At 57.6% G+C, this 26,176-nt stretch overlaps 4 protein-coding genes across 4 annotated transcripts; all 4 read right to left on the bottom strand.

Moving 5' to 3' along the window:
- Positions 1 to 727: 727 nt before the first annotated feature.
- Positions 728 to 5,974, bottom strand: Klk9 (kallikrein related peptidase 9). Its single transcript, XM_090322086.1, has 5 exons — positions 5,932 to 5,974; positions 5,587 to 5,743; positions 3,194 to 3,459; positions 1,572 to 1,708; positions 728 to 1,294 (listed from the first exon to the last, which is right to left on the bottom strand). The coding sequence occupies exons 1-5, from the start codon at positions 5,972 to 5,974 to the stop codon at positions 1,139 to 1,141; spliced, it is 759 nt and encodes a 252-aa protein (XP_090178212.1). The 3' UTR covers positions 728 to 1,138.
- A 3,971-nt stretch (positions 5,975 to 9,945) lies between these two features.
- Positions 9,946 to 14,213, bottom strand: Klk10 (kallikrein related peptidase 10). Its single transcript, XM_090323067.1, has 6 exons — positions 14,105 to 14,213; positions 13,615 to 13,713; positions 12,058 to 12,238; positions 11,143 to 11,417; positions 10,792 to 10,925; positions 9,946 to 10,433 (listed from the first exon to the last, which is right to left on the bottom strand). The coding sequence occupies exons 2-6, from the start codon at positions 13,697 to 13,699 to the stop codon at positions 10,281 to 10,283; spliced, it is 828 nt and encodes a 275-aa protein (XP_090179193.1). The 5' UTR covers positions 13,700 to 13,713; positions 14,105 to 14,213; the 3' UTR covers positions 9,946 to 10,280.
- Positions 14,214 to 15,524: 1,311 nt separating this feature from the next.
- Klk11 (kallikrein related peptidase 11) lies at positions 15,525 to 19,039 on the bottom strand. The gene is made up of 6 exons (XM_090322994.1): positions 18,979 to 19,039; positions 18,103 to 18,177; positions 17,583 to 17,739; positions 17,055 to 17,320; positions 16,092 to 16,228; positions 15,525 to 15,952 (listed from the first exon to the last, which is right to left on the bottom strand). The coding sequence occupies exons 2-6, from the start codon at positions 18,137 to 18,139 to the stop codon at positions 15,800 to 15,802; spliced, it is 750 nt and encodes a 249-aa protein (XP_090179120.1). The 5' UTR covers positions 18,140 to 18,177; positions 18,979 to 19,039; the 3' UTR covers positions 15,525 to 15,799.
- A 1,875-nt stretch (positions 19,040 to 20,914) lies between these two features.
- Klk12 (kallikrein related peptidase 12) lies at positions 20,915 to 24,895 on the bottom strand. Its single transcript, XM_090323048.1, has 5 exons — positions 24,859 to 24,895; positions 24,065 to 24,242; positions 23,379 to 23,638; positions 22,070 to 22,203; positions 20,915 to 21,218 (listed from the first exon to the last, which is right to left on the bottom strand). The coding sequence occupies exons 1-5, from the start codon at positions 24,893 to 24,895 to the stop codon at positions 21,063 to 21,065; spliced, it is 765 nt and encodes a 254-aa protein (XP_090179174.1). The 3' UTR covers positions 20,915 to 21,062.
- Positions 24,896 to 26,176: the final 1,281 nt, after the last annotated feature.

Below are 26,176 nucleotides of genomic sequence, written 5' to 3'. Positions count from 1 at the left end.
CCCTGGGTCTGAGGGAGGAGGCTGGGGTCTGGACCCCCGGGTCTGAGGGAGGAGGCTGGGGTCTGCACCCCGGGATCTGAGGGAGGAGGCTGGGTCTGCACCCTGGGTCTGAGGGAGGAGGCTGGGGTCTGGACCCCCGGGTCTGAGGGAGGAGGCTGGGCCTGGACCCCGGGCCTGAGGGCGGAGAGCTGGAGTCTCGGCCGGGTCTGAGGGAGGAGGCTGGGCCTGGACCCCGGGCCTGAGGGCGGAGAGCTGGAGTCTCGGCCGGGTCTGAGGGAGGAGGACTGGAGCTGCCTGGTTTTTTCTCCAGCAGGGGCTGGGAGCGCGGTCTGGCGGAGGGGAGGGGGGCGCCGCAGGAACCCACCCGGCCGGGAGGAAGGCCGCCTTCCCGGCGGCCCGGTGAGGACAGCCTGGCCCGCCCTCAGTCTGAGGGGTGCGGGATGTGGGAAGGCAGGTTTGGGAGGCGCCGTGACCTGGTTTCCCCCCGCCCTGGGGCCGGCGGGAGGGCCGGGCCGCCCTGGGCTGGTGGAGCGACCTCAGGCCCGGCAGAGGAGGGGCGGGCTTCCTCCGTTCTCCCTTCACCCCCCACCTCTGCATCCCACACCGCCAGCACCGGAAAGCGGGTCGCCGCGTTTATTGTAAGTCTCGCATGGACGCTCCCGGTCCTCCCCGCCAGGATTCAAGCCCCGGAGCCGCCCCGGGCTGGACCACGCGGGGCTGAGCCCGACGTCGACTGAGGCCCACCTGGGCGTGGCTGCCGTGCGGCTGGCGCCGGGAGGCGGGGCCTCTGGAGAAGGCGGGGACAAAAAATGGGTGGAGTCTAGAGGAGAAGACGTCCCATTGGGCACAGTTATTCTTTGGAGGGAGGAGCCACACGGTGGGGGCCGGTTCTCGGGTTGTGCGGGAGCCAGGGACAAAAGGGGGCGGAGCCTCGCCTGCGGAGCGTCTGGGGCGTGGCCTTCTGGGCGTGGCCTTGTCCGTTGGGTGTCGGGGCGTGTCCTGAGGGCGTGGCCTTCTCGCACGGGGCGTGGCCGGAGGGGCGGTCCGGAGCCCCGGGACGGATATCTTTGAGGTTCAGGGCTGCGTCGACTCCGACTCGTGCCCACCTTGCTTTCCTGGTGGTCCTGGGTGGAGGGGCTCACTCGTTTTCCTCTATGGTTTTCTGAATCCAATCTCCGAAGTGGCACACGCTGGTATAGACAGCGGGGCGCCGCGGCCTGGAGCAGGGCTCGGAGCCCCCAGACACCACACCTGCTAGAGTCCCATTGCAAACCAGGGGGCCCCCAGAGTCGCCCTGTGCGGCAGGGGCGGGGGTAGAGGAATGGTTAAGTTGAGCTGTCTGACAATGACAGCATCACTTCCTCCTCCCTCAAGGCTCAGGTTCTCCCCGCCCTGAAATCCGGCTTCCTCCTCCCCCACTTCCCGGCCCTGGCTTCTTGACCTCCTAGCCGTCGCTTGTCCCAGGACTCTGTGGGCCTCCACCCATCTGCCCCCCTTGTCCCCAAGACCCCGCAAAGTGTCGCGCCTGCCCCCCTTTCCCCTCCACCTCCCCTCCTCCAGTGGGGTCTCACCTGGCAGGAGCCTCGGCCTCCCTGCCACAGGCCGGCACAGAGCATGCTGTCGGAGATGTGTCCCGGATAGGCCCAGTGACAGAGCGAGGTGCTCAAGATGCTGATGTTGGCACACTGCAGCGTGAGCGGGTACTGCACTGTTGGATAGGGAGGAAGATCGCAGGGGTCAGCAGCCGTCCAGCTCACCCCAGGCCCATCCCCAGGCCTCCCCAGCAGCTCTGCCACAGAAACAAGTGGTGCTCACTCCTTAGGCCCGGAGAGGAGAGACAAGCCCAAGTCTGGGGTGTAGCACAAAGTAGAGATCCTGCCTAAGCACGCTCAAGGCCCAGAGTTCGTACCTCCAAGGAGAAGGGGAAAAAGACAGAATAGATGGATAGAGGAGGAGGAGGAGAGGGCAGAAGGAGAGAGAAGAGAAACAGGAAGATGCAGAGTGCCAAGAAACCAGAAGACAAATGACTTAACTCATCCAGCCCAACAGAGAAAGCTAGGATTACTGATGGAGGCTGTTTTGTGTCTAGGTGACACCTGAGCACAAACTGGGGTGGGGGGGGCTTTTGGGGACCCTCAGTGGAGGGAGGTGGTGAATTGCATTGAGCCAGAGAACCTTTGCCCCAGGGTCTTGAGGCTTTGTTCCTTTCGTTTTTGTTTCTTGTTTTTGCAGTGGCCAGGCTAGAACCTTAGTGTGCTGAGTGCTGGGTTGTCCTCTGCTGCTCTGAGGTGTGTCCCCTGCCTGCCCCTTTGAGTTTTTCAAGTGAGCCCAGAGAACTGGGCTTTCTATATAAGGGTTCCCAAGTTTGACTTATTGGCAGCCAGAAATTCAGACTGATTATTTTTTTGGGGGGGATGTTTTGAAAACTGGTACTGGAAAGACTCGTTACTAATAGCAATCAATACTATTATTTTGAATGCCTGATGTAATCACTGAGAAGGAAATGGAGACTTTATTTCAGCTCTAAGTTGTGTGTGTGTGTGTGTTTACCTTCCAATGTCTCTGAAATGACCATCAAAGTCATTTTTGCCTGTGTATGTGTCTGTGGGAGCAGGGAGCAGGGGGAGCAGGGGAGCTTGAACTCAGGGCTTGAGCGCTGTCGCTGAGTGCTTCGGCTCAAGGCTAGCGCTCTACCACTTGCTTGACTTACAGAACCACTTTTGGTTTTCTGATAGTTCATTGGAGATGAAAGCTTCACAGACTTTCTGTCCCTGATGACTTTGAACCTTGATCCTCAGATCTCAACCTCCTGAGTAGCTCGGATTGCAGGTGTGAACCACAGACACCCAGCTTGGTATCACCTTTAGTTCCCACATATGCCTCTCTCGTCCCCTTTCCCTGTCTCCCTCCCTTCTTTTTCTTTCCCTGGAACTCGTGATCCTCCTGCTTCAGCCTCCTGAATGCTGGAATTACAGGCAGGTGCCATCATGCCTGGTATTTTTTCTGCATTCTTAATAATTCATTAGAATAGTGATGCACATTAAAATCTAGAGCCTTTTGGATTTGAGGACATACACTGATATGTAATTAAGTGGATAAATAGAGTGAGAGAGAGAGGAGAAAAGGAGAGGGAGGATCAGCGAAGTGGCCCCGGTCCTTGAGATGTAAAGAAGTACCCCAGGCAGAGCCGTACCCTTGGGGCTGGACACAGCACCCCAGCCTGAGATGAGGCACTTGGCCCCGGGGTTCACACAGGTCTCTGTGATGTTGAGAAGCTGCACCGCAGGCCCCAGCCTGGCTGGCCTGGGCAGCCGGATCAGCATGATGTCGTTGTTGTGGTCATTGGCGCTGAGGTCGCTGTTGAACCCGGGATGCGGGAAGAACTCTGTGGCTCTGAACAGCTGCTCTGGCCCCTCCCACTTCCACAGGTGGTGCTCGCCAAGGCGGACCCACAGGAACCTGTGGGACAGACCGCAGAAGCCATGCTGGGAGCCCAGATGTGTGTGTGTGTGTGTGTGTTAGTCTTCACAGCTCCTGCCCTTCCAGGTGCTGTGTGACCCTCTATAAGCCACACACTCTCTCTGGTCCCCCATCTGGCTTTCTGACTGTTGGCATTCCCTTCTCATCTGTGAGCCATCTTTCTCTCTGCTCACCTGGAGCCTCAGGGGTGACCTGAGCCCATCCCTTGTGGGCACCTGGGGGCCCCACCTTCCACATCATAACAACCCCACCTCCTGCCACCACAGGTATGGTGGTTTCCATGGGAGTGGCTCTGAGTGTTTTGGGGTGTGTGCATGAAGGGGGATAGGATATGGAAAATCCCCAAATTGGGGTGCGTCTGTGGCCTCAGGCTTTTCTTATTTGTCACATCCTTCCATCCCTTTGGCACATCTTCCTGATACCTAACCTTAGGCTCTCTTGATGAAGTCCCTGTGTGTGTGTTCTGCTCTAGGTCTGTCTCTAGAGAATTGAGTGTCTTGTAGAAGTCTACTTGATCCCCAGCCTCTGACCTCTGACATTAGGCACCAAGGCGATGACAGAGGCCGCGGACCTGAGCGGAGCTGCGTTATGACTCCTCTCTCTGTGCCTTTTGAACACCCTGGTGCTCTTTGCTCTGGGCTGAGAATTCAAAACAAAGCTCTCCCAGTCTGAGACCAAAGCTTGAGTTCATTATGGGGCAATGCATGATGGGAAATTCCCACCTTGTATCAGGAACCATCGTTTGTGCTTTATTTCTGGGGGAAAGACTGCGTATCCAGAGGTGATGCGGAGGCTTCCCCAGTCACACACGAGCCCCAGACCCACACTTGAGAAATAGAGGTAGGAAGATTTCAGGTTTGAGGCTAGCTTGGGGAACATAGTAACAACCCTATCTCAAAATAAACCAAACTTTAAAAAAAAAAGGGGGATTCTGGAACCATTTTGTCTAGAATTCTATTAGAAGACCCAGAAACTAATGTTCTAGAATCCTGAGATCTAGAATGCTGAGAGGCTCCAGTTTGGCATCTTAGGGATCTAAGGTTCTAACCTCTATATTTCCACATTAAATCAAAGCCTTTCAAGAATCTAGCATTCTCTACTCCTCTGCAACAGGAAGCGTAGGATTTTCTCACTCTAGAATAGGGTTTTAGGAATTTAACAGTCTAGGATACAAATGGCTCAAGACTCCAAAAATGGTCAGAATGAAAGGTTTGGGAGTTTGAAAAACCCTGTAATGGTAGAATTCTGGGACTGTAATGATAGAATTCCCCAGAATTGACATGATTGCAAATATAGGCTTCTAGAATGTTCTCTGTCCCAGGTTCTAGAATTCTAGGAATCATGTCTCCTAGGACAGGGTAAGTGAACGCCTCCAGGACTGTGTCTCTCTTCCATGGACCTAGAACACTTTGAAGGGAAGATGCTAGAATAGTTATCGTTAATACCACCACCTGCCACAGGAAACGCCTTTGGCCACGTGGAAGGGTGAACTAGGGAAGGCTTACTGTAAGTGATTGCAGTCCTGTGCATGTGGCTGGTTGGCTTGCTGCTGCACACTCTGCGGGGGAGTGGCTGGTCTAGAGAGCCCAAGATTCTAGAATTTCATGGGTCCAACATTGAAGGAGTCTGGATTTCTAAAGCTAGTGTGTGTGTCTATCTTGGGGCTTTAACTCAAGGCCTGGGCACTATCCTTGAGCTTTTTCACTCAAGGCTGGTGCTCTACCACTTGAGACACGGCTCTACTTTGGGCTTTTTGCTGGAGATAAGAGTCTCATACATTTCCTTCTCCAGGCTGGCTTAGAACTGTGATTCTCAGATCTCAGCCTCCTGAGTAGCTAGGCTGATAGATGTGAGCCACCGGTGACTGCATATATAGACGTCAGAGGCTAAGATTTGAAGAGCGGGCTTGGGCTCTTAGATTCTCAGAACCAGGTCATTTGGAATTCTGGGATTTTGGAACTGAGGGGACTCCCCAAATCTTACCCTGTTTCATCCTAAGTGTTGAGACTTGACCTTGCATAGTCCTGTCCTTCCTGGCCCTGTCCCCTGCCCCCGGCCCTTGTCCCCCAGTCCCTTTGCCCAGTGTGGTCAAGACAGGGCACTCACGGCTTACGACAGTGGGCAGCTGTAAGCAGCCATCGCTCCCTGATCAGGGTAGCTCCGCAGAAGAGGCGGGTGAGGTGGAAGAGGCCAGCTTGCCAAGGCTGCGAATGGTGGGGACATTCCTCTGCCCCGATGGCACGGGTGTTGGCCCTGCCATGGCCTGGGGTGGGGGAGAGCAGAGGGTCAGAGGGACCAAATGGATTGCTCACCTCACCTCACCTCACGCATGCGTGCGTGTGGGGAGGGCCAGCGGGAGGCTGCCCAGGTGGCCACAGCTGGGGTGGGGGGGAGTAGAGGCAAGATCAGAAGGTGAACTGCCTTGTTGAAGGAACAAGCACAGTTGCTCACCTGCCAGGAGAGAGAGAAGAATCCAGGCGACCGCCAGCCTCATGACCTCCGGGTGCCCTGGGTCCTCCAGCCGGAGCCTGGCACCTCCTTCTTTATGGTAAGACATGTTCTCTCTGCCTCCTCCCCAGGGCCGCCCCTGGTGATTAATTGGGGTTGGGAAACATGCCTGGGGGAGGGGGAAGCCCTGGGGCTGCAACCTAGGGCTCTGGGAAGGGAAGGCCCTGCAGGGTCCCCTCTCAGGGCAAGCAGGAAGAGGGGAGCCCTGTACCTGTGACCTCAACTTAGGGGATCTACACCCAGAACCTTCTGTGGCCTGGTGCGGGGCTGGGGGGTCTGTAGGGAGAAGTCACTCTGGGATACCCAGAAGAGCCCCTGTCACGGGTCTGGGGCTGAGACTGCAAGGAAAAGAGGGAGGTGGAGAGCCAGGAAGCCCAGGCAAAGAGGGTGAGGGTCGAGAAGTGGGATAGGCAGAGAGAACCCCAGCATTGGCAGACGCTGCCAAGAGCTCCTACTCCACAGAACATCCCCTGCCCTGGGCGGCCGGGGCCCCTTCGCACCAGTGCCCAGACCCCTCCTCGGATGTGGAGAGAGCAGGAGTAGCCCCCCTATTCACCTCCACCCCCCCAAGGCCCCCTGTGCCTGTGCATCCGCCTGAAACCAAGCCTCCCCACCCCCTACTCGTGGTGGTACTGGGGCTTGAACTCAGAGTCTACTCAAGGCGAGCACTCTATCCCACGAGCCACAGAGGCACATCCAGCTTTTTGCTCATTCATAGGAGAAAAGGTTCTCAGAAACTTTCTTGCCCAGGCTGGCTTTGAACCATGATCCCCTCAGATCCCAGCCTCTCAAGTAGCTGGAATGACAGGTATGAGAGGCCTTACCCTCTCTGTCACTCACACTTCCGGGTCTTCATCCGTCCCTAGGAGAACAGTGGATGCACGTTTCCCAGCTCTCTGACTCATTTCAATGTCCTCAAGATCACTCAGCCGTGGGCAGGGCTCTCAGGAGTCCTTAAGAGATGGCAACTGAATGAGTGAATCTCTTTCTCCATAGCCTTCTTTTCTGATGAATTCTTACTCATCCTTTAAGATTCAGCCTAAATAAACCTCCACCAAGATGCCAAGGCTGACCGGGCCCCCCCAGTTCAGCCCACTCCTGCTGCCCACTGGCATGTGCATCCAGTTGTGGTCTGGATCACCTGGGTCAGGTGTTCCTGATCAGCTCACACTAGAGGTAACACGGGAGGGTCGTAGGTTTGAGGCCAACCCCAGACAATGTTTCAAAGACAAAACAAATGAAAGGGCTGGGGGTATGGACCAAGCAGGAGACCTGGGTTCCATTCCAGCTCCCCAGGAGAGGAGAGGGGAGTGACACACATGAATGTTGATAAAGGAGACCCACGGGGCTTCCCAGAACCCTCCACCCACTCCACATGAACTCCCTCTCCAGACGAGAAAGTCCCGGAGACCAGGGGCTGAGTCCTGCTTCATTCTCAAGGCTTCGCTGCTCACAGGGAGAAATTACAGTAGGAGGAACATTCCAGTCATTTGCTCAAGGCCACGGATCGTCACAGAAACGCTTTACTGCTCTACTAGTGAACTCCTCCTTAACCTTTCAAACCCTATGCAAATATCCCCTCCTGTGAGCAGCCTTCTCTGACTCTCTGTGGTATGGTTGGTACTTCCTCTGTGACAACACTGATGTATTAAGGGCCAGTCATTGGTGAGTTTTGTGCCAAGCACTGTCGTACATGCTTAGAAAAATGCAGTGAACAAGGACCTGGAGCTCTGCGCCTCTTGATTTTGTGTGGGGATTGGGGCAGGATACACAGATGGTTATCAGGGAAACAGGGAAACAAGACAATTCCAGCTATAACAAGCACTGCAGAAGAAATAAACAGCTGGGTGTGGTGGGGCACGCCTGTAATCCCAGCCATTCCAGAGGTGGCCAGGATGGAAGTTCAAGGCCAGGTTGGGTGAAAAGTTAGCAGACCTTCTCTGGAAAAGGAGCTAGGTATGGTGGCACATGTCAGTAATACCAGCAGGTGTTCAGGGGCAGAGGTGGAGGCAGAAACTGGTCTCTGTTGAAGGCCAAGCTAGGGCAAAGTTAGCAGGAGACTGTGGAACTGGCTAACAAAAACAGCTGAAGGTAAAGGTTCTGGGGGGGGGGGCGGGCGTGTGGCTCAAGTGGTAGAATGGTTATACAGAAATAAAGAGACCCTGACTTCAATGCCCAGTATTGCTGAAGAAGGAAAAGAGAGGAGGAGGAGGAGGAGGAGGAGGAGGAGGAGGAGGAGAAGGAGGAGGAGGAAGAGGAGAACAGAAAGGGGCTGGGAGTGTGGCCTAGTGGTAGAGTGCCTGCCTAGCATGCAGGAAGACCTGGATTCGATTGCTTGGTACCACACGCACAGAAAAAGCCAGAAGTGGTGCTGTGGCTCAAGTGGCAGAGCTCTAGCCTCGAAGAAAGCCCAAGCTCAGGCCCTGAGTTCAAGTTACAGGACTGGCAAAAAAAAAAAAAGATAAGGAAAAAGAACAGAAAAAAAAAAAAACCAAATGAGGTTGGCCAATCCCCCTTTTCCGGGGCATTCCAGGAAGGCCTCCTGGAGGAAGTAGCCTTCAAGTGGAGGGACCTGAATGACAAGAATAGAAGGCTTGCTCATCTCTACAACCTGATGGACAGCTTCTTGAGGGCAGGGCCGGGTGCCTGGCAGCCGGCAGGGCCCAGTCAGCTCAGTAAACATGGGGTGAATGAAGGGAGCTGGTGAAATGCTTCCGTGAGCAGGTTTCCCACCTCTTTTTGTTTTCTGAAGCCCTGATGAAGAAGTCAGCTGCTAGGTGGGACTGACATATCCTGGGAGTGCTGTGGGGGCTGGGTGAGGGAGACAGTGACCTGACCTCATGCTCAGACCTCAGACACCCACCTTTCCCAGACTCTGCCCCTCTCTCAAACCCTGCAGGGACTAGCATATAGTAGTTGCTCTATAAACAGATGATGGAAAGGATACACAAAAACAACTGGGCTGTGTGGGGGAAAGGGTGGGGAGAGAGTGCTGGGGCTTGAATTCAGGGCCTGGGTGCTGTTGTTGAGCTTTTTTTTTTTTTTCTCTCCAGATTGGTGCTCTACCACATGAGCCACACTTTGGGCTTTTGCTGATTCTTCAGTCTCCCCAGGCTATATGGAGACTATTAGTTTTGCCTGGGTTCTGTGGGTCACCTTGTTCTCATCCCTCCCGAGAGAAAAATATTTATGCACAGTGTCCTCAGGAGGACAAACCCAGAGAAATAAAAAATAAAGACTGTGTGTGTGTGTGTGTGTGTGTGTGTGTGTGTGTGTGTGTGTCCTGGAGCTTGAACTTGGGGCCTGGGCACTTTCACTTAGTTTTGGTTTTTGCCAGTCCTAGGCCCTAAACTCGAGGCCTGGGCACTGTCCTTGGGCTTTCTGAAGGCTAGTACGCTACCACTTGAGCCACAGCACCACTTCCAGCCCTTTCTGTGTATGCGGTACTGAGGAACCGAACACAGGGCTTTGTGCATTCTAGGCAAGCATACTACCACTAGCCCCAGTTTCCCTTAGTTTTGTGTTCTAGGCTGGTGCTCTACCACTTGAACCACAACTCCACTTTGGGCTTTTGCTAGTAAATTGGAGATAAGAATCTCACAGACCCTCCAATCTCAGCCTCCCGAATAGTTAGAATGACAGGTGTGGACTACAGATGCCTGGCTCCAAAGGTCTTTTTTTTTTTTTTTAAACCTTAGGGGGCAAGTTCTTAGGAGGCAGGGTGGAGGGAGGGGATGGAGGACAGGGAGGGTCTCTGCGATCGAGGAGCCCCATGGAATCCAAGAGGGCCCAGGAGACTCATGGCCTGCTAGGACACAAGGATACAAGAACTGAACGTTGAGCCCAGTTGCTGAGGAGGGTGGGACAGAGTTTTCCCATCAGCCCCTGGGGACTGTGGATGTTTGGGAATGAAGACCCTTCCCCCTGCCTTCCCCTGGGTAGTCACAGACACACGTGTGTGTGAGTGTAAAGTTTATTCTGTGCTTGTGGCTCACTGCCTTCACTAGTCCTCAACAATCACAAAGGTTCACAGGCCCAGTGGCTGAGAGACAGGCACTGCACAGTCTCCATCTTGTACCTGGGGAGCGGGCTTGTCCCAGGCACACAGCAGTGGGTGGTAGAGGAGACCAGGTAGCATGACTTTGGAAACTTCTAGGAGCTTTCTTGATTCTCTGAACAAATTTGAGGTTGACTTTCTGCTCTTGGGCTCCAGTGTGGGTTGGGGGAACGAGGGGCAGGTACACCCAGGCGTGGGGGGGGGGGTAGGAGGATGGTGGGGGGCTGTGGCAGGGTCAGTTGGAGCGTATGGTCTTCTGGATCCATGGAACCAGCTTGCAGACGCGGGTGTAGACGGCGGGGTGCTGGGCAGAGCCGCAGGGGTACATGCCCCAGGACAGGACACCCTGCAGGGTCTCCCCACACACCAGAGGACCACCAGAGTCGCTCTGGGGAGAGAGAGCAAAGGTGGGAATGGGCACTGGGCTTGGGGAGGGACCGGAAAGGAAGGGGAAGAGTCCCAACCTGCAGAGGGACTGGGGGGAGAGGATGCTGGGGTGAGCTGGGAAGGAAGGAGGAGGGCTTCGGGGTAGGGAAGGGAGGATGGAGGTATGCTGGGTTATAGTTGGGGCTGTGGCTCATGGTAGGTGGGATATGGAGAAGGGACTTGGGATCCACCAGGATGTGAGGAGCACAGGTATGAGGGCCAGGGCCCGGTGGGGCAGGGCAGGGCAGCCGGGCAGGGCGGGCTGTCTCTCCATAATCTCCCAGCCCACAGGGCAAAGACCCTTTGAGGTCAGTTCCTACCTGGCAAGGGTCCTGGCCTCTGTCCAATCCTGCACAGATCATGTTGCTGGTGATCACTCCGGGATAGAAAAGCTCACACTCTTTAGAACTCAGGACTGTCACGGGGGAGCAGCTCAGGCCTCTGTTGTACTTCACTAAAGAGGAATGTGCTAGATGTGCCCCAGACCCAGCCTTCTCCCTCAGACCCCAGGCCCAGGCCCAGCCTCCTCCCTCAGACCCGGGGTCCAGGCCCAGCCCCCTCCCCCAGACCCGGGGTCCAGGCCCAGCCCCCTCCCTCAGACCCCAGGTCCAGGCCCAGCCTGCCCCCAGCTGGGAGCCGTCTCCCCCCAGGCCCTGAGCCCGAGCTCTCGCCTCGGCGGGCGGCGGTAGTTCCCCAGCCGGCCACGTGGCAGTTGTCCCCGGGCTGGGCGCAGCTGACGGGCAGCCGCAGCGTCTGCACGCGGGGCCCCAGCTCGGCGGGACGGCCCAGCTTCAGCAGCATGAGGTCGTAGTCGTCGGTCCGGCGGGGTAGGACCGGGGTCGGGCCCCGGCGGTACTTGGGGTGGACGACGGCCTGGGAAGCCAGGCGCAGCTGCTCCCCTTGGAGAAGCAGCAGGTGGTCGTCGCCGACCCGAGCCCACAGCGGCCTGGGGGAGAAAATCCACCTTGGAGAGTGGACCCAGGGCTGGGTCCCCGGGAGGGGCAGGGACCCCTCGGTGTCAGGTGGCCCCCTGGGAGCCCTGGGGACACAGTACGACCCCGTTCCGCCCGGCCTTTCCTCCCCGGTAGGGACTCAACGGGATCGGGGCTTCTTTTGGATGGGAGTTCCCGGTCCCACGACAGGATGCGCTCGTACTACGTCCGGTGCCCTCCATTGCCGCAGGGAACCAAGAAGAGCCGGGCTGGGATCATCGGGAAGGCCCGCGCCGCCCCCTGGCGTCCGAGCCGAGCCTCTCCTGTAGGAAGGCCTGGGACCCGGAGCGGCAGGCGGCCGCGGGCGTCTCCAGCCCCGGCCCTCGGAGGCGTGTCCTCCCGGGGCGGGCCATCCAATGGGCTTTCCGGGTGTGCCACCTAGAGGCGTGTCCTCCCGGGGCGTGCCATCCAATGGGCTTTCCGGGTGTGCCATCTAGAGGCGTGTCCTCCCGGGGCGTGCCATCCAATGGGCTTTCCGGTGTGCCACCTAGGGGGCGTGTCCTCCCGGGGGCGTGTCCTCGGGTGGGCGTGTCTCCGTGCCTGCGTCTCCCCCCCTCCCCCCCACCCAGCACATCCCTCCAGGGCGACTCCTACTTGTTGTCCCAGCAGTGCGCGGCCGTGAGGACCCAGCTCCGGTCCACCAGGACGCCGGCGCAGTGGAAGGACAGGCCGTTGAAGAGGGAGACCTGCCAGGGCTGCGAGCCACGGGCGCACGGGGCGCCTAAGGCCGCCGAGTCCGGGGTCGTGAGGTTTCCGAGGAACAGCGCCTCTGCGGCTGCAGAGACAGGGCATGGGGGCAGAGATCAGCCGGCGGGGTGAGGGCTGGGCGTGGGGTCGCACTGGGGACGCCGTGCAAGAACCCGAGGGAGGGGAGAATTGGATGGAGGCGTGCGAGTGCAGGGAGCAGAATGAGTGGAGCATGACAGAGGCAGGACGCGTGCGAGTGCAGGGAGCAGAATGAGTGGAGCATGACAGAGGCAGGACGCGTGCGAGTGCAGGGAGCAGAATGAGTGGAGCATGACAGAGGCAGGACGCGTGCGAGTGCAGGGAGCAGAATGAGTGGAGCATGACAGAGGCAGGACCGGCAGGCCAGGGCACCGCAGAAAGGTAGCTGGGTTCAAACGCAGCCTAAGAAAAGAGCGGGCAGGTACTGGGCGAGGTGATCAGGGGGCGGAGACAACGCGGAGCGGCAGCCGAGGGGCGGAGACAGAATACCGGGCTGCAGCGGAGGGGGCGGAGGCAGAACTCTGAGCGGCAGCAGAGGGGGCGGAGACAGAACACCGGGCTGCAGCAGAGGGGGCGGAGACAACGTGGAGAGCCGCGAAGGAGGCGGAGACAGAACGCGGAGAGACAGCAGAGGGGGCGGAGACAGAACACCCGGCTGCAGCGGAGGGGGCGGAGACAGAACTCTGAGCGGCAGCAGAGGGGGCGGAGACAGAACACCGGGCTGCAGCAGAGGGGGTGGAGACAGAACACCGGGCTGCAGCAGAGGGGGCGGAGACAGAATGCGGAGATGCAGTAGAGGGGGCGGAGTCAGAACGCGGAGAGGCAGCAGAGGGGGCGGAGACAGAACACCGGGCTGCAGCAGAGGGGGCGGAGTCAGAACGCGGAGATGCAGTAGAGGGGGCGGAGTCAGAACGCGGAGAGGCAGCAGAGGGGGCGGAGACAGAACGTGGCTGCCCGTGAGGGAGCGGAGGCTACAGGAATGTGCGACAAAGGGGTGTGGCTAGAGGCGGGTGGGATTAGAATGCGGGGAGAGACCCGAGCGGGTTGGAAAAGGGGCTAGGGCTGAAGAGCGGGGGACAAGAAGAGGGGGGCCGCCGGGAGGAGAGGTTGCTGCAGGGCTGGGGAGGGGAGCAGCGACCCAAGCGGTGAACGGACGGGCTCTGGATGGGGCGGGACATCCAGGGATGGAGCTAGAACAGTCCCTGTACCCCTGCCTTCTACTCCCTACCCCCTACCCCGTGAACTGGAGGGCTGAGCCGGGGTCCCAGAATTGGCGATAGCTCATGCTCTCTCCCCTTCCCCGTGCTCCCGCCGTCCTTGGCCCCGCCCCCTGTCCTCGATCCTCTAGCCCCTCTCCCCGGCCCCCGGCCCCCTTTTCCCCATCCCCTGTCCCTTGTCCCTCTGTCTTCCTGGCCCCCAGCTCACCCCAGAGATGCGCCGCCAGTAGCGGCCACAGCAGCTTCACCAGGGCCCGTGCGCCAGGGCCAGCGGGGAGGAGCAGGGGTCTCATGGTTAGGACCTGGGCTGGGGGGCAGCGAGGATTAGACCAGGCGCTGCTCCTGAGACGGCCCGTGGGGCCCGGGTGAGCGGGGCAGAGCCGCCGCAGCCCAATCGGGACATCACGGGGCGGGGGGCAGAAGCGCAGGTGACCCTGCGGCCCCTCCCGGTCCTTGCGGTCCTCCCTGTGCCCGAGGCTAGCGCTCTTCAGGCCGGGCTGCCTGCGCTGCCAGCCGCGCCCAGCGCCCCGTTTCACCCCCGTGGCAGAGCCAGCGGGGGCCTCTTCCCAGACCCCCAGAGGAGGGACTTCCCCGTCCTGCGGATAGGGAAATCGAGGCTCCAACAAGGCACTGTCGGCCCAAGAGCCGGCCACCATCCTGGGCACCCCACCCCAGCCGGGCGGAGGGCACCGCTTCACCTGGAGTCGCCAATGGGCGCGCAGGGTGGAGACCCAGAGCGTCCCAGCCCCGCGGTGTGGGCCCTCGGAATCCAATGCCCTGGGACCCCAGCCAGGTCTTCCCTTTTAACCCCCGAGATCCCGGAAGCTTCCCCTCCCTCCCCCCAGGGACTCCCTCCCTCCCTCCCTTTCTCTCTGCCCAATTATACGTGGGTGGGGCTGGCACCCAACCTGGGCCTCAGATTCCTGCCCTGGGCGGGCCCTGGAATACAGGCTTCTCCCAGTGCCTCAGAACAGCCTTTGGGGGGGGGGGTGCTCCCCTACCCAGAGTTCCACGAAGTCTTCCCAGATGTGGAAGGGTATTGGGAGGGTTCACAGATGTGTGGTGTATGGGGGGGGCATCCCTTGGCTTCCAGGGATCTGGGTGGTGGGAGCATAGGTGATGGTGGTGGTCACCCAGCAAATGAAGGGTAACTGGAGTCAGGGCAGAGAGAGAGGGAGCTGTGGTGCCAGTAGAGAGGCCTAAGCTAAGAGCATAAAGGCAGCCGAGGGACGAGGACCCAGAGGGGTGAGGAGGGGCACAGGTGTTCTGTGGTTGGGACAGGGGCCCCTGTGTCCCCATGGGGCCAGTCCTGTGCGTGCGAGGGAAGATGACGCCATCACACCTGCATGCAGTCACCTCACACCCTCCCCACCACCTGTGTCTACAGGTGACGCATAGGCCCGTGAATCACGGGAGGCCTGGGCTGCAAGGGTATCAACACGACTTTGGCCAACTCCCTCCTTTTGGGTGAGGGGTGGAAGGATCAGGAGGGTGTGACTCACAAGACAGTCCGCCCAACAACCAGAAGGCCATAGTTTCAGCTCTGGACTCTTCCTCCTCACATCGGCCACCAAGCCCAGAAGATGAGCAGAGCATCTGGACGCCTCACGCATCATCCGGTCCGTCAAGAATGGAGTTAAAGCCGGATGTGGTGGCTCACACCTGTGATCCCAGCTCCTGGGGAGGCAGAGATCAGGAGCATGGCGGATCAAAGCCAGCCCACATCTGTAAAAAGCTCGCAACCTATCTCAACTGATAAGCTGGGCAAAGTGATGGGCACTTATCATCCCAGCTCTGTGGGAAGCATAAACCAGAATACCGAGGCCAGGCCAACCTGGACAAAAACTTAAGATGCTGTGTGTGTGTGTGTGTGCATCCACACGTGCGCTGGGGCTTGAACTCATAGCCTGGGTGTTGTCCCTTAGCTTTTTCCCTCAAGACTGGCATTCTACTCCTTAAGCCAAAACTCCACTTCTGGCCTTTTGGTGGTTCTTTGAAAATAAGAATTTCACAGACTTTCCTGCCTGGACTGGCTTGATCTTCAGATCTCTGAGTAGCTAGAATGACAATCGGGAGCCATGGGTGCCCAGATCCTGCCCATAATAACCACTCAGTAAATTCATTCATTCATCTGACATTTTATTGAAACTTTGGTTAATTCCAGGAACTATCCTTGGAGCTAAAGAGAAAAAAAAAATGGAACAAAACAACAGCTGTTATTTCCAGAATCACAGCTTACTCTAAAGCCCCAAGTCTGTGCTGCGGCCCACAGAGCCAGGATGTGGCTCTGGCTTAGGGTTTCTGATGAGCAGAAAGAACGGAAATTAGATCACGAACAAGGAAGACACTGAAGGAGCCTGCCCGTGGCAACTATCATTCCATCGCCTAATTGTTTAGTTGCTGTTCATTGTCTCATGGATCCAGTCCACGTATTTGCAGACTTTTGTGTAGACCCCGGGCTTTCTGGTGACAGCACAGGGATCCTGGCCCCAGGAGATAATGCCTTGGAGCGACCCGTCACACACTAGGGGGCCTCCAGAGTCACCCTGGGCAGAGGGAGGAGAGAGAGAGAGACCCAGTCAGGATGAAGGAGGGGTGCAGAAGGTGGTGGAGGTGGGATCCAGAAGCAATGGGCAGGCTGGGGCTGGGGCTGGAGAAGGGCAAGGCCCAGCCCAGCCTGCTCACCTGGCAGGAATCCTTGCCCCCCTTCCGAACGCTGGCACACAGCATGGTGTCCGTGATGTTGCCAGGGTAGGCGCTCTCACACTCTGAGTGTTCAATGATGGAGATGTTGGCACATCGCAGGGAATGGGGCAGGCGCACTGTGGAGACACCACGGACAGGGAAGGGGTCGGGGAGGGAGCCCACCTCTCCTCCAAGGGCCTTTCCCCCTACAGCCGCTCCATCTCTCTGCTTGTAACAATGGCAACGGGAATAGATTGAGTACATTCCTTCCGTGGCTGTCTCTACCCTAATTCTGCTGGTGGCTCGGTTGGTTCTCATTTAACAGGGAAGAAAAGCAAACTGGAGAGGCCAGGCCCTTTCCCGAGGACCTACACTAGGGAGTTACAGAGCTGGGACCACACATGGCAACTCTCTCTCTCTCTCTCTCTCTCTCTCTCTCTCTCTCTCTCTCTCTCACACACACACACACACACACACACAGCTCCTGCTCGTTACATAGATGCTGGACCTCTCGAGCCATGCCCTCAGCCCTTTATTGCTTTAGTAATTTTTTTTTCAGATAAGCTTTTGTGTTTTTGCCTAGGGCTGGCTTCAGACTCCTAACTTTCTACCTATGGCCTCCTACTTAGCTGGGATGACAGACAAGCACCAACACACCTGATTTCTTTTGTTGAGATGGTGCTTCATTCATTTTCATTCCCCACCCCCCCTGATTTGGAACAGAAATTCTCCCTGTCTTGTTTCCTGAGAATCTGGGATTCCTGGTGTGGCCACCATGCCCCTCCCTCTCTGCCTTTGCCCTCTTCAGCTGTGACTTTAGGATCTGTCACTCATCTGATCTCCTCCCAGTGCCCTGGCCTGGCCTGTGTCCCTCTACATCCCATCTGGTCCCCCGTGTCATTGCACATTCACATCCATCCCTTCCCTCCTCCCCGCCCCCCCCCCCCCCGCACGTTTCCCTACACTGGGGGCTGGATGTGGTGCCCCATCCGGAGATGAGACAGTCGGTGCCGGCGGTGACGCAGTGCCGAGACAGTGTGAGGGGCCGCACCGCATGGGTGATGAGGGCTGGGGAAGCCATTTTCACCAGCATGATGTCATCGCGGTGGTCCTTGTTGGGAAGGCTGTTGTTGAAGCCGGGGTGGGGGAAGGACTGGGTGGCTGTCCGCCTCTGCTCGCAGCCGTCCTGCCGCTGTAGGTTGTGCTCCCCCAAGAGGACCAGGTAACGGCTGAGGTGGGAGAGAGGTGGTCAGAGACGGACAGGTGGGGGGACAACAAGGGGTAACACCTTCAGGAGCCCAGGGTTCTTCCCAGCCCCACGCCCACTGGGATGTGCCCCGCCTCCAGCCCCCCACCTTCAATATGCTGTTGATTGCACCCTGGCTCCAGCTCCAACTTCTTTTGCCACCCCACTGCCCCACCTGGGTAGAGTCCCCCTCCGCCCCCCCATCTCCTGCTTCCTCCCAGCCCCGCCCCAGCCCCCGCACCCACGGCTTGCGGCAGTGAGCTGCAGTCAGGAGCCATCTGGGGGCGATGAGGGTGGCCCCGCAGAGCAGCCTGGTCTTCTGGAACAGGGCCACCTGCCAGGGCTGGGAGTGAGGCTTGCACTCGTACCCTTTGATGATCCTGGTCTCTCCCCCTACGTGCCCTGCAGGGGTGAGGACCAAAGAGGGGGCTCAGGCGGGACAAGAGAAAGGCTCCAGGACTCCCAGAGTGGAGGGTGGGCAGCGACAAGAGGAGGTGGGTGAGTCTCCACATGGTGAGCTGCCAGAAGGCCAGGCATGAAAGAACAGGTGTGTTTCCATCTTGGTGGGCCAGTGAACCATGGCCCGCCGCCCTCTTCCCCTTGACTTCCTCTGATTGTAAAGGGACCCTGTCTGGTGTAGCTCAGGGTATCGGGTCCACAGGCAAATCTCACGAGGGCTGTTCTGTGTTGTGAGCCTCAGCTGTGCCAGTGCGGGGGACAGAAAGAGGAGAGGACCCTGCCCACCCATCCCCTGCTCCCCCGTACCTGTCACCAGAGCAAGGGTGAGGATTGGCAGGATCATTGTGGCCTGGAGGGGGGCGGGGCAGGCCCCGGGTGCCTCTGGGAACAAGGAGGAAGAGAGAGCTCTCATCACCAAAGGCCTTTGTGTCTCCCTGCCAGCTTCCCCAGGGAGACGCGAGATCGGGGCAAGTGGCCCCTTTAGACAATCTCTAAACTCTTGACACAGATCTTAAACTTTCAGAGTGGCCTTGGAAAGGGGGCAGGATCCAAGCTAGAAGCTTCCGGAATGCCAAGGAGGGTGTCAAAAAGCAGCTGGGAAGGGCTTGGTTGGGCAAGTCTTAGGCTGGCCTTGTTTCAGTCAGCTGAGGGGCCTGCTGGGCCCATCTTGAGGGGTGTCTTCTTTCTTGCTTCTAAGACCTGGCCTACTCACAGGCTTGGGGGGGCAACAAGGGGAGGGCAGGAGTCGGCTCAGTAATCCCCCCACTCTATGAGCCTGTGAGTCTTGTACCCAGTGAAGGAGAGGGCTCAATGTGGGGCTACGTCCTCAACCCCTTCTCCTCCCTTCCTTCCGTCTTGCTGAACCCCTGGCCCTCTAAAGGACAGATGGACAGAACTGGGTGGGGTTAGCCAGGGGAGGGAGGGCCAGTGCCCTCAGCTGCCCTGGCCAGCGGGGGTGGGGTAAAGGGCTGGACTTAGTCACTGGGACTGAGGTCAGAGGGCATGAGGTTTAGGGGCAGCTAGTCAGAAGTGATAGGCACACAGAGAGGCAGAAAGCCCCCTCCCCCGGCCCTCCCCCAACTAAGAAGCGGGGGTGGGGTGGGGGAGGGGAGTTGGGAATGGGCAGGAAGAGCCAGGATGGCAGGCTCCTGGAGAGAGGGCTTCCCTTCCCTCCCGACTCACAGGCTCTGGGGCTGGAGCTCTAGGGGCCCGGCGGTGGCAGCTGCTGGCAGGCTGGGTCGGAGCACCAGGCACTAGGAGGGCCGGCTGGCAGGCGGGCAGGGGGGGGAAGGGGGTGGCCCCGGGCGGGCCCAGGATGACTGGCCTCCAAGCCCTACCTTATCACCCTGGGGCGGGGTGTTGGGGCGCCCTCCCCAGGCCAGGGGCCCTGAAACAAGCTGTCTTGCCTCTGTCACCTCTCCAAGCCCCTCTACTCTGAGTCTGCCTGTTGGTGGGTAGGTAGCCTTCTCTTTCTCAGCTGCCTCTCCCAGCTCTGCCTCTTTCTCATTGCCATACTGTAATCCTCTCTGTGTGATTTTTTCTTTCTGTCTGTCTTTAGGTGTCTGTTTCAGAGGTCTTCTTCGTGCCTCCTCTTTCTCTCTCTGCTTCTCTGTTTTTGTGTCTCTCTGTCTGTCAGGCTCTGTCTGTTTGTATCTCTCCATCTCTCTGGGGCTCTTTGGACTGTATCTAATCTTTTCTACCTAGGCCCCAGTATGTCTCCTTCTTCCCAGCCCTTCCCTGATCAGAGCCCAGACCTAGCTGATCCTTCTTCTGCTTTCCAAGGTGAATGAGGGGGGACTGGGGCGTTACAGAGGTGGGGCTGCTGCCAGGCAAAGGGGCAGGACGGGAGGGAGGGGGAGACAGGTCGAGGCCTGTAAGAGCCAAGGCCCAGGGAAGGGAGATGAACCCTCCCGCAGAGGCCTCTGACCCCCCTTTTCCTCTAGGACCTCATTTCTCTATGGCTGCCTCCCTGCCCCCTCCCCCCAGGCCTCCAACCCCAGACACCTGGGGCAGCTGTGCACTTACTCGATGCTGGGTGACCCCGGCTTGATGCCTGCCAATCCTTCAGACACCTCAGTTTCCTCATCTGGGAAATCTGAGTGCGGATCCCCACTTCTCTCGGCTTGTTTGTTTTCGGCCAGATCTGTTCCTGGAGCTTCCTCGCCTGTCACCGTCACCAGATGCAGAACAAGGCGGGGTAGGCCTGGGCTCTGACCTCAAACTCCGGCTCTGCCTCTGCCTACCTTGGTGACTGACGTGGGGCAGGGACTCCACCCCCGTGAGGCTCAGTTTCTTCATCTGCAAGATGGGGCTGCCGGCCCTGCCTCAGGGGGGAGGTGGGAGTGGGATGAAGATTGCAGGAAAGGGCTGGAAAAGCCAGCCCAGAGAGGCTCAGACCAGCGAGGTTCGGCCCAGCGAGGCTCTGCCTCCCTCTCGCCCCCAGTCTCCCTGCTATGTGACCCCAGAATCCCTTGAGGAAGGGATTCTCCTCTTTTGAAGAGAAGTGAGGGGCAGAACAAGCAGGCAGGGCCTAGGTTGTATCCTTGCGCTCTCCAACCTGGACTATTTCAGTGTGTAAGTCAATGGCTATGAAGACCTCCTCAATATGATGCTGCTTGGCGCAGAGCACTGAGCTGCCATCGGTTTAGTAGGGAAAAGTGTTGTTTTATAGTTTGTTAAATACAAATTTCCTTCCTTCCTTCCTTCCTTCCTTCCTTCCTTCCTTCCTTCCTTCCTTCTTTCTTCCTTTTGTGTTGATAATGGGACTTGAACTCAGGTTATATACTTTGGGTACTGTGTCTGTCACCCTTGCTGGAGGAAAATAGCCCTTCCTTTTATAGTTGGGAAGTAATTTTTTCTACTCAGTTTCCCTGAGAAACTTGTATCTTTTCTGATGTCTTCTGAACTCGTGTGTGTGTGTGTGTGTGTGTGTGTGTGTGTGTGTGTGTGTGTGTGTGTATGTGTGTATGGCACTGGAGATGAATTCAAAGCGAGTGCTTGACCCCTGGCCCCAGTTCTCTGTTGCCTTGTGAGGCTTCCTTCCAATCTCAGCTCAGATTGGAACAAACAAGACAGATGTAGCCCGTACTTCATTGATACGACATTTATTTCAGACCCTGCCCAGCTCTCCAGCTTCCAAGTCTCAGGAGGGAGGCAGATGCCTGGACTCAGATCCACAGAGTTCCCCCAGGGCCACAAGAGTGGGGACTGATCGGGTTGGAGGAGAGGGTGTTGGGCCCCCAAGTCCTGGAGGCGTGGGAGGCAGGCTAGTTGATTCTCATCACCATTAGGATCCAGTCCACGTACTTGCACACCCTCGTGTAGACTCCTGGGATGCCTTTTTGCCCACAAGGCCCCACGGAGCCCCAGGACACCAAACCCTGAAGGACACCTCCACACACCAGAGGGCCCCCAGAGTCCCCCTGGAAGACAGAAAGAGGAACGCCTTGGGATTGAGGGACAGATCCTGATCCCCTTTTCCCACGCCCAGGCCCTCACTGAGGACAGCGGCTTCAAGTCTGGTCCCATGAACAGAGCACACCTGAAGACAATGACAACCACCAACTAATAGAAGAGGAGACGCTGCCCTTAGAGGCCCATCCCATGGAAGGGACTCTGAGAGGAAAGGGTAGAGGGTTAATTCAGGACAGTGACTGACGTTCTGTCTAATGAGTGAAGAGAATACTGTCTTCAATGACCAATCAGAGGGAAGGAGGGCAGACTTGTCTAAGCATACAGAGTTCTCTTGAGGACAATGGCTGGGGCTCTGGCCAATCAGGAGAGAGAACACAATCACCAGTGACCAATCCCAGAGGAGGACTGGGCGCCTTAGGGACAGAGGGCAATGTGGCAGTGGCTGGCTCCCTGGCTAGTGGGAAAGACGGCTCAGCCTCCTGAAACAGTCCACTGGACCCGAGTCTCGTTCTTTTAGTCTGGAATAGAATCCTCTGGAGGAGGAGGATACGGGGGAAACTTAAGACTGTGAAGATTGCAGCCCACCTCTTGTGTCTCAGATCCTGGAGGATTCTCTGCCCACTTCCATCCCTTGTCCTTTTCTGTCTCCTCTCTCCTTCGTCCTCTCTGGCTCCTCCACTCTTCAGGCTTTAGCAGGGGTGAATTCTCTGTCTCTTCTTCTCCCTTTTGTGACTCCCCGCCTTTCTCAACCCACCTCTCTCCCCTGACCCCATTTCCTGACTTGTCTGACATGCTCTCAGCCTCCTCCTTCCTCCTCAGTCCTGGCCCCGGGTGGCAGGCACAGCCTTGCTTCGCTCACCTGGCACGCATCCTTCCCTGGAAGGCCGCCTGCACACACCATGTTGTCTGTAACTCTCCCAGGAAACACAGCTTGGCAGGTGTCACTGGAGACGATGGAGAGGTTGAGGCACTGGAGTCGGTCTGGGTAGGGGTCTGGAGATGGAAGATGGGTTTTGGGGAGTCCTAAGCTCCCCAGTGAAGCCCCACCCCTAGCCTCCACTACAATGTTGTAACCCCTTGAGTTTCAGGTTGATGAGTCCATGTCTTTGTAACCCCCCCGCCCCGAGATCCCTGGCCGGTCCCTCTGATTATGGACCAGCGACTTCATTTTCTTATGATTACAACTTTCCCTTATGTCTCCTATCTCCTTACTTCACATTCTTGTTGGCTCAGGCTCTGCAGCTTCAAAACCTCCCTCTTTCCCTCCCTCCCTCCCTCCCTCTGCTTTCCACCCTTCCACTTTTCCTTTCCTCTCTGTAGTACCGTGGTTTGTGCTCAGGGTCTTAAGCTTAGTAGAGAGGAAGCTTTACCACTGGAGTCACACCTTTTTTTGCCTTATTTACTTTTCAAGATCTTGCTTAGGGCCACCCCCCACAGAGATCCTCTCTCCGAGTGAGAACTCAGGTGTGCAAACCAGACTCAGCTTGTTTATTGAGATACAATCTCACATTTTCTTTTTTTTTTCCCCACAGGTTGACCTTGGACCACAATGCTCTCTGTTTTGGCCTTCCGTGTAGTTTGGCTTGCAGGTAGCAGCCACCACACCTGGCCCTGGAAAGCCTTCATTTTCTTCATCCCAATTCCAAAATGTCTCTCAACCCTACTTCATTTGATTTGGAGATTCCCTGAACCCGAACTACAGCCCCCTCGAACACCAGAAAAAAAAAAATCCTGTTGTCTGCAAATTCTGATCCAATTGCACGCACGTCTGGATCTCAGACCTCCGCTTTCCAGAGAGGCCCCCCGCACCCACGTGAAGGTAGATTGCCTGGCTCCTCACTGCATTCCCAGTTCCCTCACCCTCCACACTCCTGTGACTCTGCTCAGCCATGACCTCTGAACCCAAACCATGATTCTCATGTATGACCCCATGCCCCGGCCCCTTTTGTCCTCATTCAGTACCCTCCCCACCCTCTCCCGTCCATGGAGACCACACCCCCCTGAGCCACACCGCAGCCCTTCGGTTTGTATTTTTGCACCCCCCCCCCCCCGCACCTCCTGAGTAGCTGGGAGAACAGGCATGCACCACCACACTCTGCACCTCTCCTAGACCATCCGGGACTTTGCCCCAGCCTGGCCCCTGACCCCGGTCCCTGGTGCTCCCTTACTCCATGGCTGGTTGGTGGTCCCCCAGCCCGAGATGTGACATTTGGTCCCAGCAGGGGCACAAGAGGTGGGCAGGGGCAGGGGCTGGACGCTGCGCGTCAGGCGGACGCTTCTGCCCAGGCGCAAGAGCCGCAGGTCATGCTCGTGGCTCCGCAGGGCTCCCTGGTAGCTGGGGTGGGTGATGGAGAAGGTGCTGAGGCGGATCTGCTCGGTCCAGTCCAGCCGGCTCAGGCTGTGCTCCCCGAGACGTACCCAGTACCTGCTGGAGGAGGCCGGAGACTGGTGACGCCAGCCCCCCACAGCAGGGCTGTGGAGGGCCTCCCTCCATGTCCCTGGCTCTGCCTGTCCCCTCGGTCCCTTTGTGTCTGGTGTCCCCTTTCACAAGACTCCCTGGAGTGTCTGTCCCCAAAAGGGGACCAACAAGGGGCCACCGAGCCCCAGGGTGGTGACAGGAGAGTTGGGTGGGGAAGGCAGGTTGCACAGAGGGAAGGGGATGGGGATAAGATCTAGGACTCCCACCCCCCTCCACCTCAGGCCCACTCCTATGGAGTCCTCCTCCGCCCCTGCCAACTCCTGGCTGTTGTTGCAGGCTCCGCTTCCCACTCTTTGGCCTACTGGGGGGAGAGACACCAGCTGGGAGGCCCCACCCCCCACCTTTGCCCATCCCAGACTGGGCACACCAGCTCACCTGCCCCTGCAATGGGCCGCTGTGAGAACCCAGTCGGGGTCAATGAGGACACCCCCACAGCGCAGGTTGGTTCCCTCAAACAGCGCCACCTGCCAAGGCTGTGAATTCCGGACACATTCCACCCCGTCAAAAATCTTCTCCAGGTCGGCTTGACTGGCACCTGGCCCAGCAATGGAAACTGTAGAGATTAGAGGGGGCAGGGAGTGAGGGGGAAGGCAGGCACAGAGGATTGTGGGTGGAGAAAGAAGGGGGCACAAGGACAGAGGTGCATAAAATAGAGAGAGCCAGAGAGTGAGGGGGGAAGGAGGGGTGGGAAGAGAAGGAAATAAAAATAAAAGAAAGAAGAAAGACAAGAAGGAAGGAGGGGGCCAGGAATCTGGCCTAGTGGTGGAGTGCTTGCCTAGCACACACGAAGACCCAGGTTCAATTCCTCGTACCATATACACAGAAAAAGCCAGAAGTGGTGCTGAGGCTCAAGTGGCAGAGTGCTAGCCTTGAGGAAAGCCAAGGACAGTGCTCAGGCCCTGAGCTCAAGCCAGGACTGGCAAAAAAAAAAAAAGAAGAAAGAGAGAAGGAAGGAAGGAGGGAGGGGAGGGAAGGAAGGAAGGAAGGAAGGTCTTAAAAGAGAGGGACACAGGGATAGGACAAACTCAAGAGAGAGGAGGTTGGGGCAGTACAGGGAGGGTACAGGGAGGCAGGGAGGCAGGGCCTGAGATGTGGGGGTCCATGGGGCATGGAGTAAGCCCCTTTGCCCTCCTTATGGGGCCCACACTTCCTCTAACCAGATAACTCACCAAGCACAATCAGGAACACAAAGGCTCTGGGCCTCATGGCGGGCCTGCAGGAAAGGATGGGGAATCTTGAAGATGGCCCTTCTGGGTCCTGGCCTCCTGGCCTCGCGTCCCTCCCTGACCCCTGCATCTCATCCCTTCCTTGTCTCTGGTGACCGTCTGTGGTCCGCCCCTTTCTCACCTGTGTCTTTGCCGGATCCTCTATGTGTTTGACACTGGTTGGGTCTGTCTGTCTCTGCTCTCTTGCTGCCCACCTTTCTGCCTGTTGTCTCATCTGCTACCATCCACCTGGGATGGCCACCCCACCTGTCCCCTCCCGTGTGGCTGCCTGGGCTGTCCTCACCCAGGCCATTCCCCCATGGAGAATGCTTTCATCCAGCCGAGTTCGCCTCAGCTAATGACACTTAACCGCTTCACAGTTAAATGCAGGGCCGAAGGAGGAAGGAAACCAGGGTGGGAAGAGCCAGCCGCACCCCGTCCCTTGTCTCAGACCAGCCTGGGCCCCATGACTCAGGGTGACTGTGGAGCTGGGTTCTAATCCCCACTCAGATGTTGGGGGGGTCTGGGAGGAGTCACCAGAGAAAGGGGCCCGCAGCAAGCTCACCAAGCTGAGACAGAGGAGGGGATGAGGGGGTGGGGAGGAGGCAAAGTAGATGGGCCTGAAGAGGACAAAGGTTTCCTAAACTGGGGTCTCCAGAAGTCAGATAGTAGTTAAAGTTCCTAAAGGCACAGTGAATTCAGTGTCTGGAGTCAGGGAGAGAGAGAGAGAGAGAGAGAGAGAGAGAGAGAGAGAGAGAGAGAGAGAGAGAGAGAGAGAGAGAGAGAGAGAGAGGGAGGGAGGGAGGGAGGGAGGGAGGGAGGGAGGGAGGGAGGGAGGGAGGGAGGGAGGGAGGGAGAGAGAGAGAGAGAGAGAGAGAGAGAGAGAGAGAGAGAGAGAGATGATGAAATGGATTATCTAATGCTTGTTGCCTAAATGAAATCCACAGAAAAAGAAAGAAAGAGGAGGGGGGAAAGAGATAGACAGACAGACAGAGAAGTCTAGAGAGGTCTGTGCTGGTTTTTCTCATGGAAGAGAGAGGTAGAAAGCAAAGGAAGGGAAGAAGACATGAAGCCATAGGGTGTTTAAAGAAAAATCGGGGACAAAGCAAGGAAGGCGCCAGAGATGAGCAGGAAGAGGGAAAGAGAGACTGGAAGTTCGGAACTGGCAAGCCTCCCTCTCTGATGTCATCTGTCCTTCCCTCTTCCCAGCTCAGCTCTCTGCTTCTGTCTGTTTTCACAACAATGAAACTTCAGCTTTGGATTTACTGTCTGAAGCCACCAA

Source organism: Megascapheus bottae, chromosome 31 (assembly GCF_031878675.1).
Source record: "Megascapheus bottae isolate mThoBot1 chromosome 31, mThoBot2.hap1, whole genome shotgun sequence".
Classification (NCBI taxonomy): Eukaryota; Metazoa; Chordata; class Mammalia; order Rodentia; family Geomyidae; genus Megascapheus; species Megascapheus bottae.
Note: the sequence above shows the minus strand (reverse complement) of the source record. Positions and strands in the feature narration are given on the sequence as shown.

Coding starts and splice junctions, on each gene's coding strand:
- Klk9 (XM_090322086.1), bottom strand. CDS start 5,974: ATGAGGCTGGCGGTCGCCTGGATTCTTCTCTCTCTCCTGGCAG. Junction 5,744..5,931: donor TCTTCTCTCTCTCCTGGCAG/GTGAGCAACTGT, acceptor CCCCCACCCCAG/GCCATGGCAGGGCCAACACC. Junction 1,709..3,193: donor TGCTGTGTCCAGCCCCAAGG/GTACGGCTCTGC, acceptor CCTATCCAACAG/TGCAGTACCCGCTCACGCTG.
- Klk10 (XM_090323067.1), bottom strand. CDS start 13,699: ATGAGACCCCTGCTCCTCCCCGCTGGCCCTGGCGCACGGGCCCTGGTG. Junction 12,239..13,614: donor ACTGGCGGCGCATCTCTGGG/GTGAGCTGGGGG, acceptor CTGTCTCTGCAG/CCGCAGAGGCGCTGTTCCTC. Junction 10,434..10,791: donor GAGGCCAGGACCCTTGCCAG/GTAGGAACTGAC, acceptor CTCTCTCCCCAG/AGCGACTCTGGTGGTCCTCT.
- Klk11 (XM_090322994.1), bottom strand. CDS start 18,139: ATGATCCTGCCAATCCTCACCCTTGCTCTGGTGACAG. Junction 17,740..18,102: donor CACCCTTGCTCTGGTGACAG/GTACGGGGGAGC, acceptor TCACCCCTGCAG/GGCACGTAGGGGGAGAGACC. Junction 16,229..17,054: donor CACCACATCCAGCCCCCAGT/GTAGGGAAACGT, acceptor GTGTCTCCACAG/TGCGCCTGCCCCATTCCCTG.
- Klk12 (XM_090323048.1), bottom strand. CDS start 24,895: ATGAGGCCCAGAGCCTTTGTGTTCCTGATTGTGCTTG. Junction 24,243..24,858: donor TGTGTTCCTGATTGTGCTTG/GTGAGTTATCTG, acceptor TAATCTCTACAG/TTTCCATTGCTGGGCCAGGT. Junction 23,639..24,064: donor GCGGCCCATTGCAGGGGCAG/GTGAGCTGGTGT, acceptor GGCCTCCTCCAG/CAGGTACTGGGTACGTCTCG.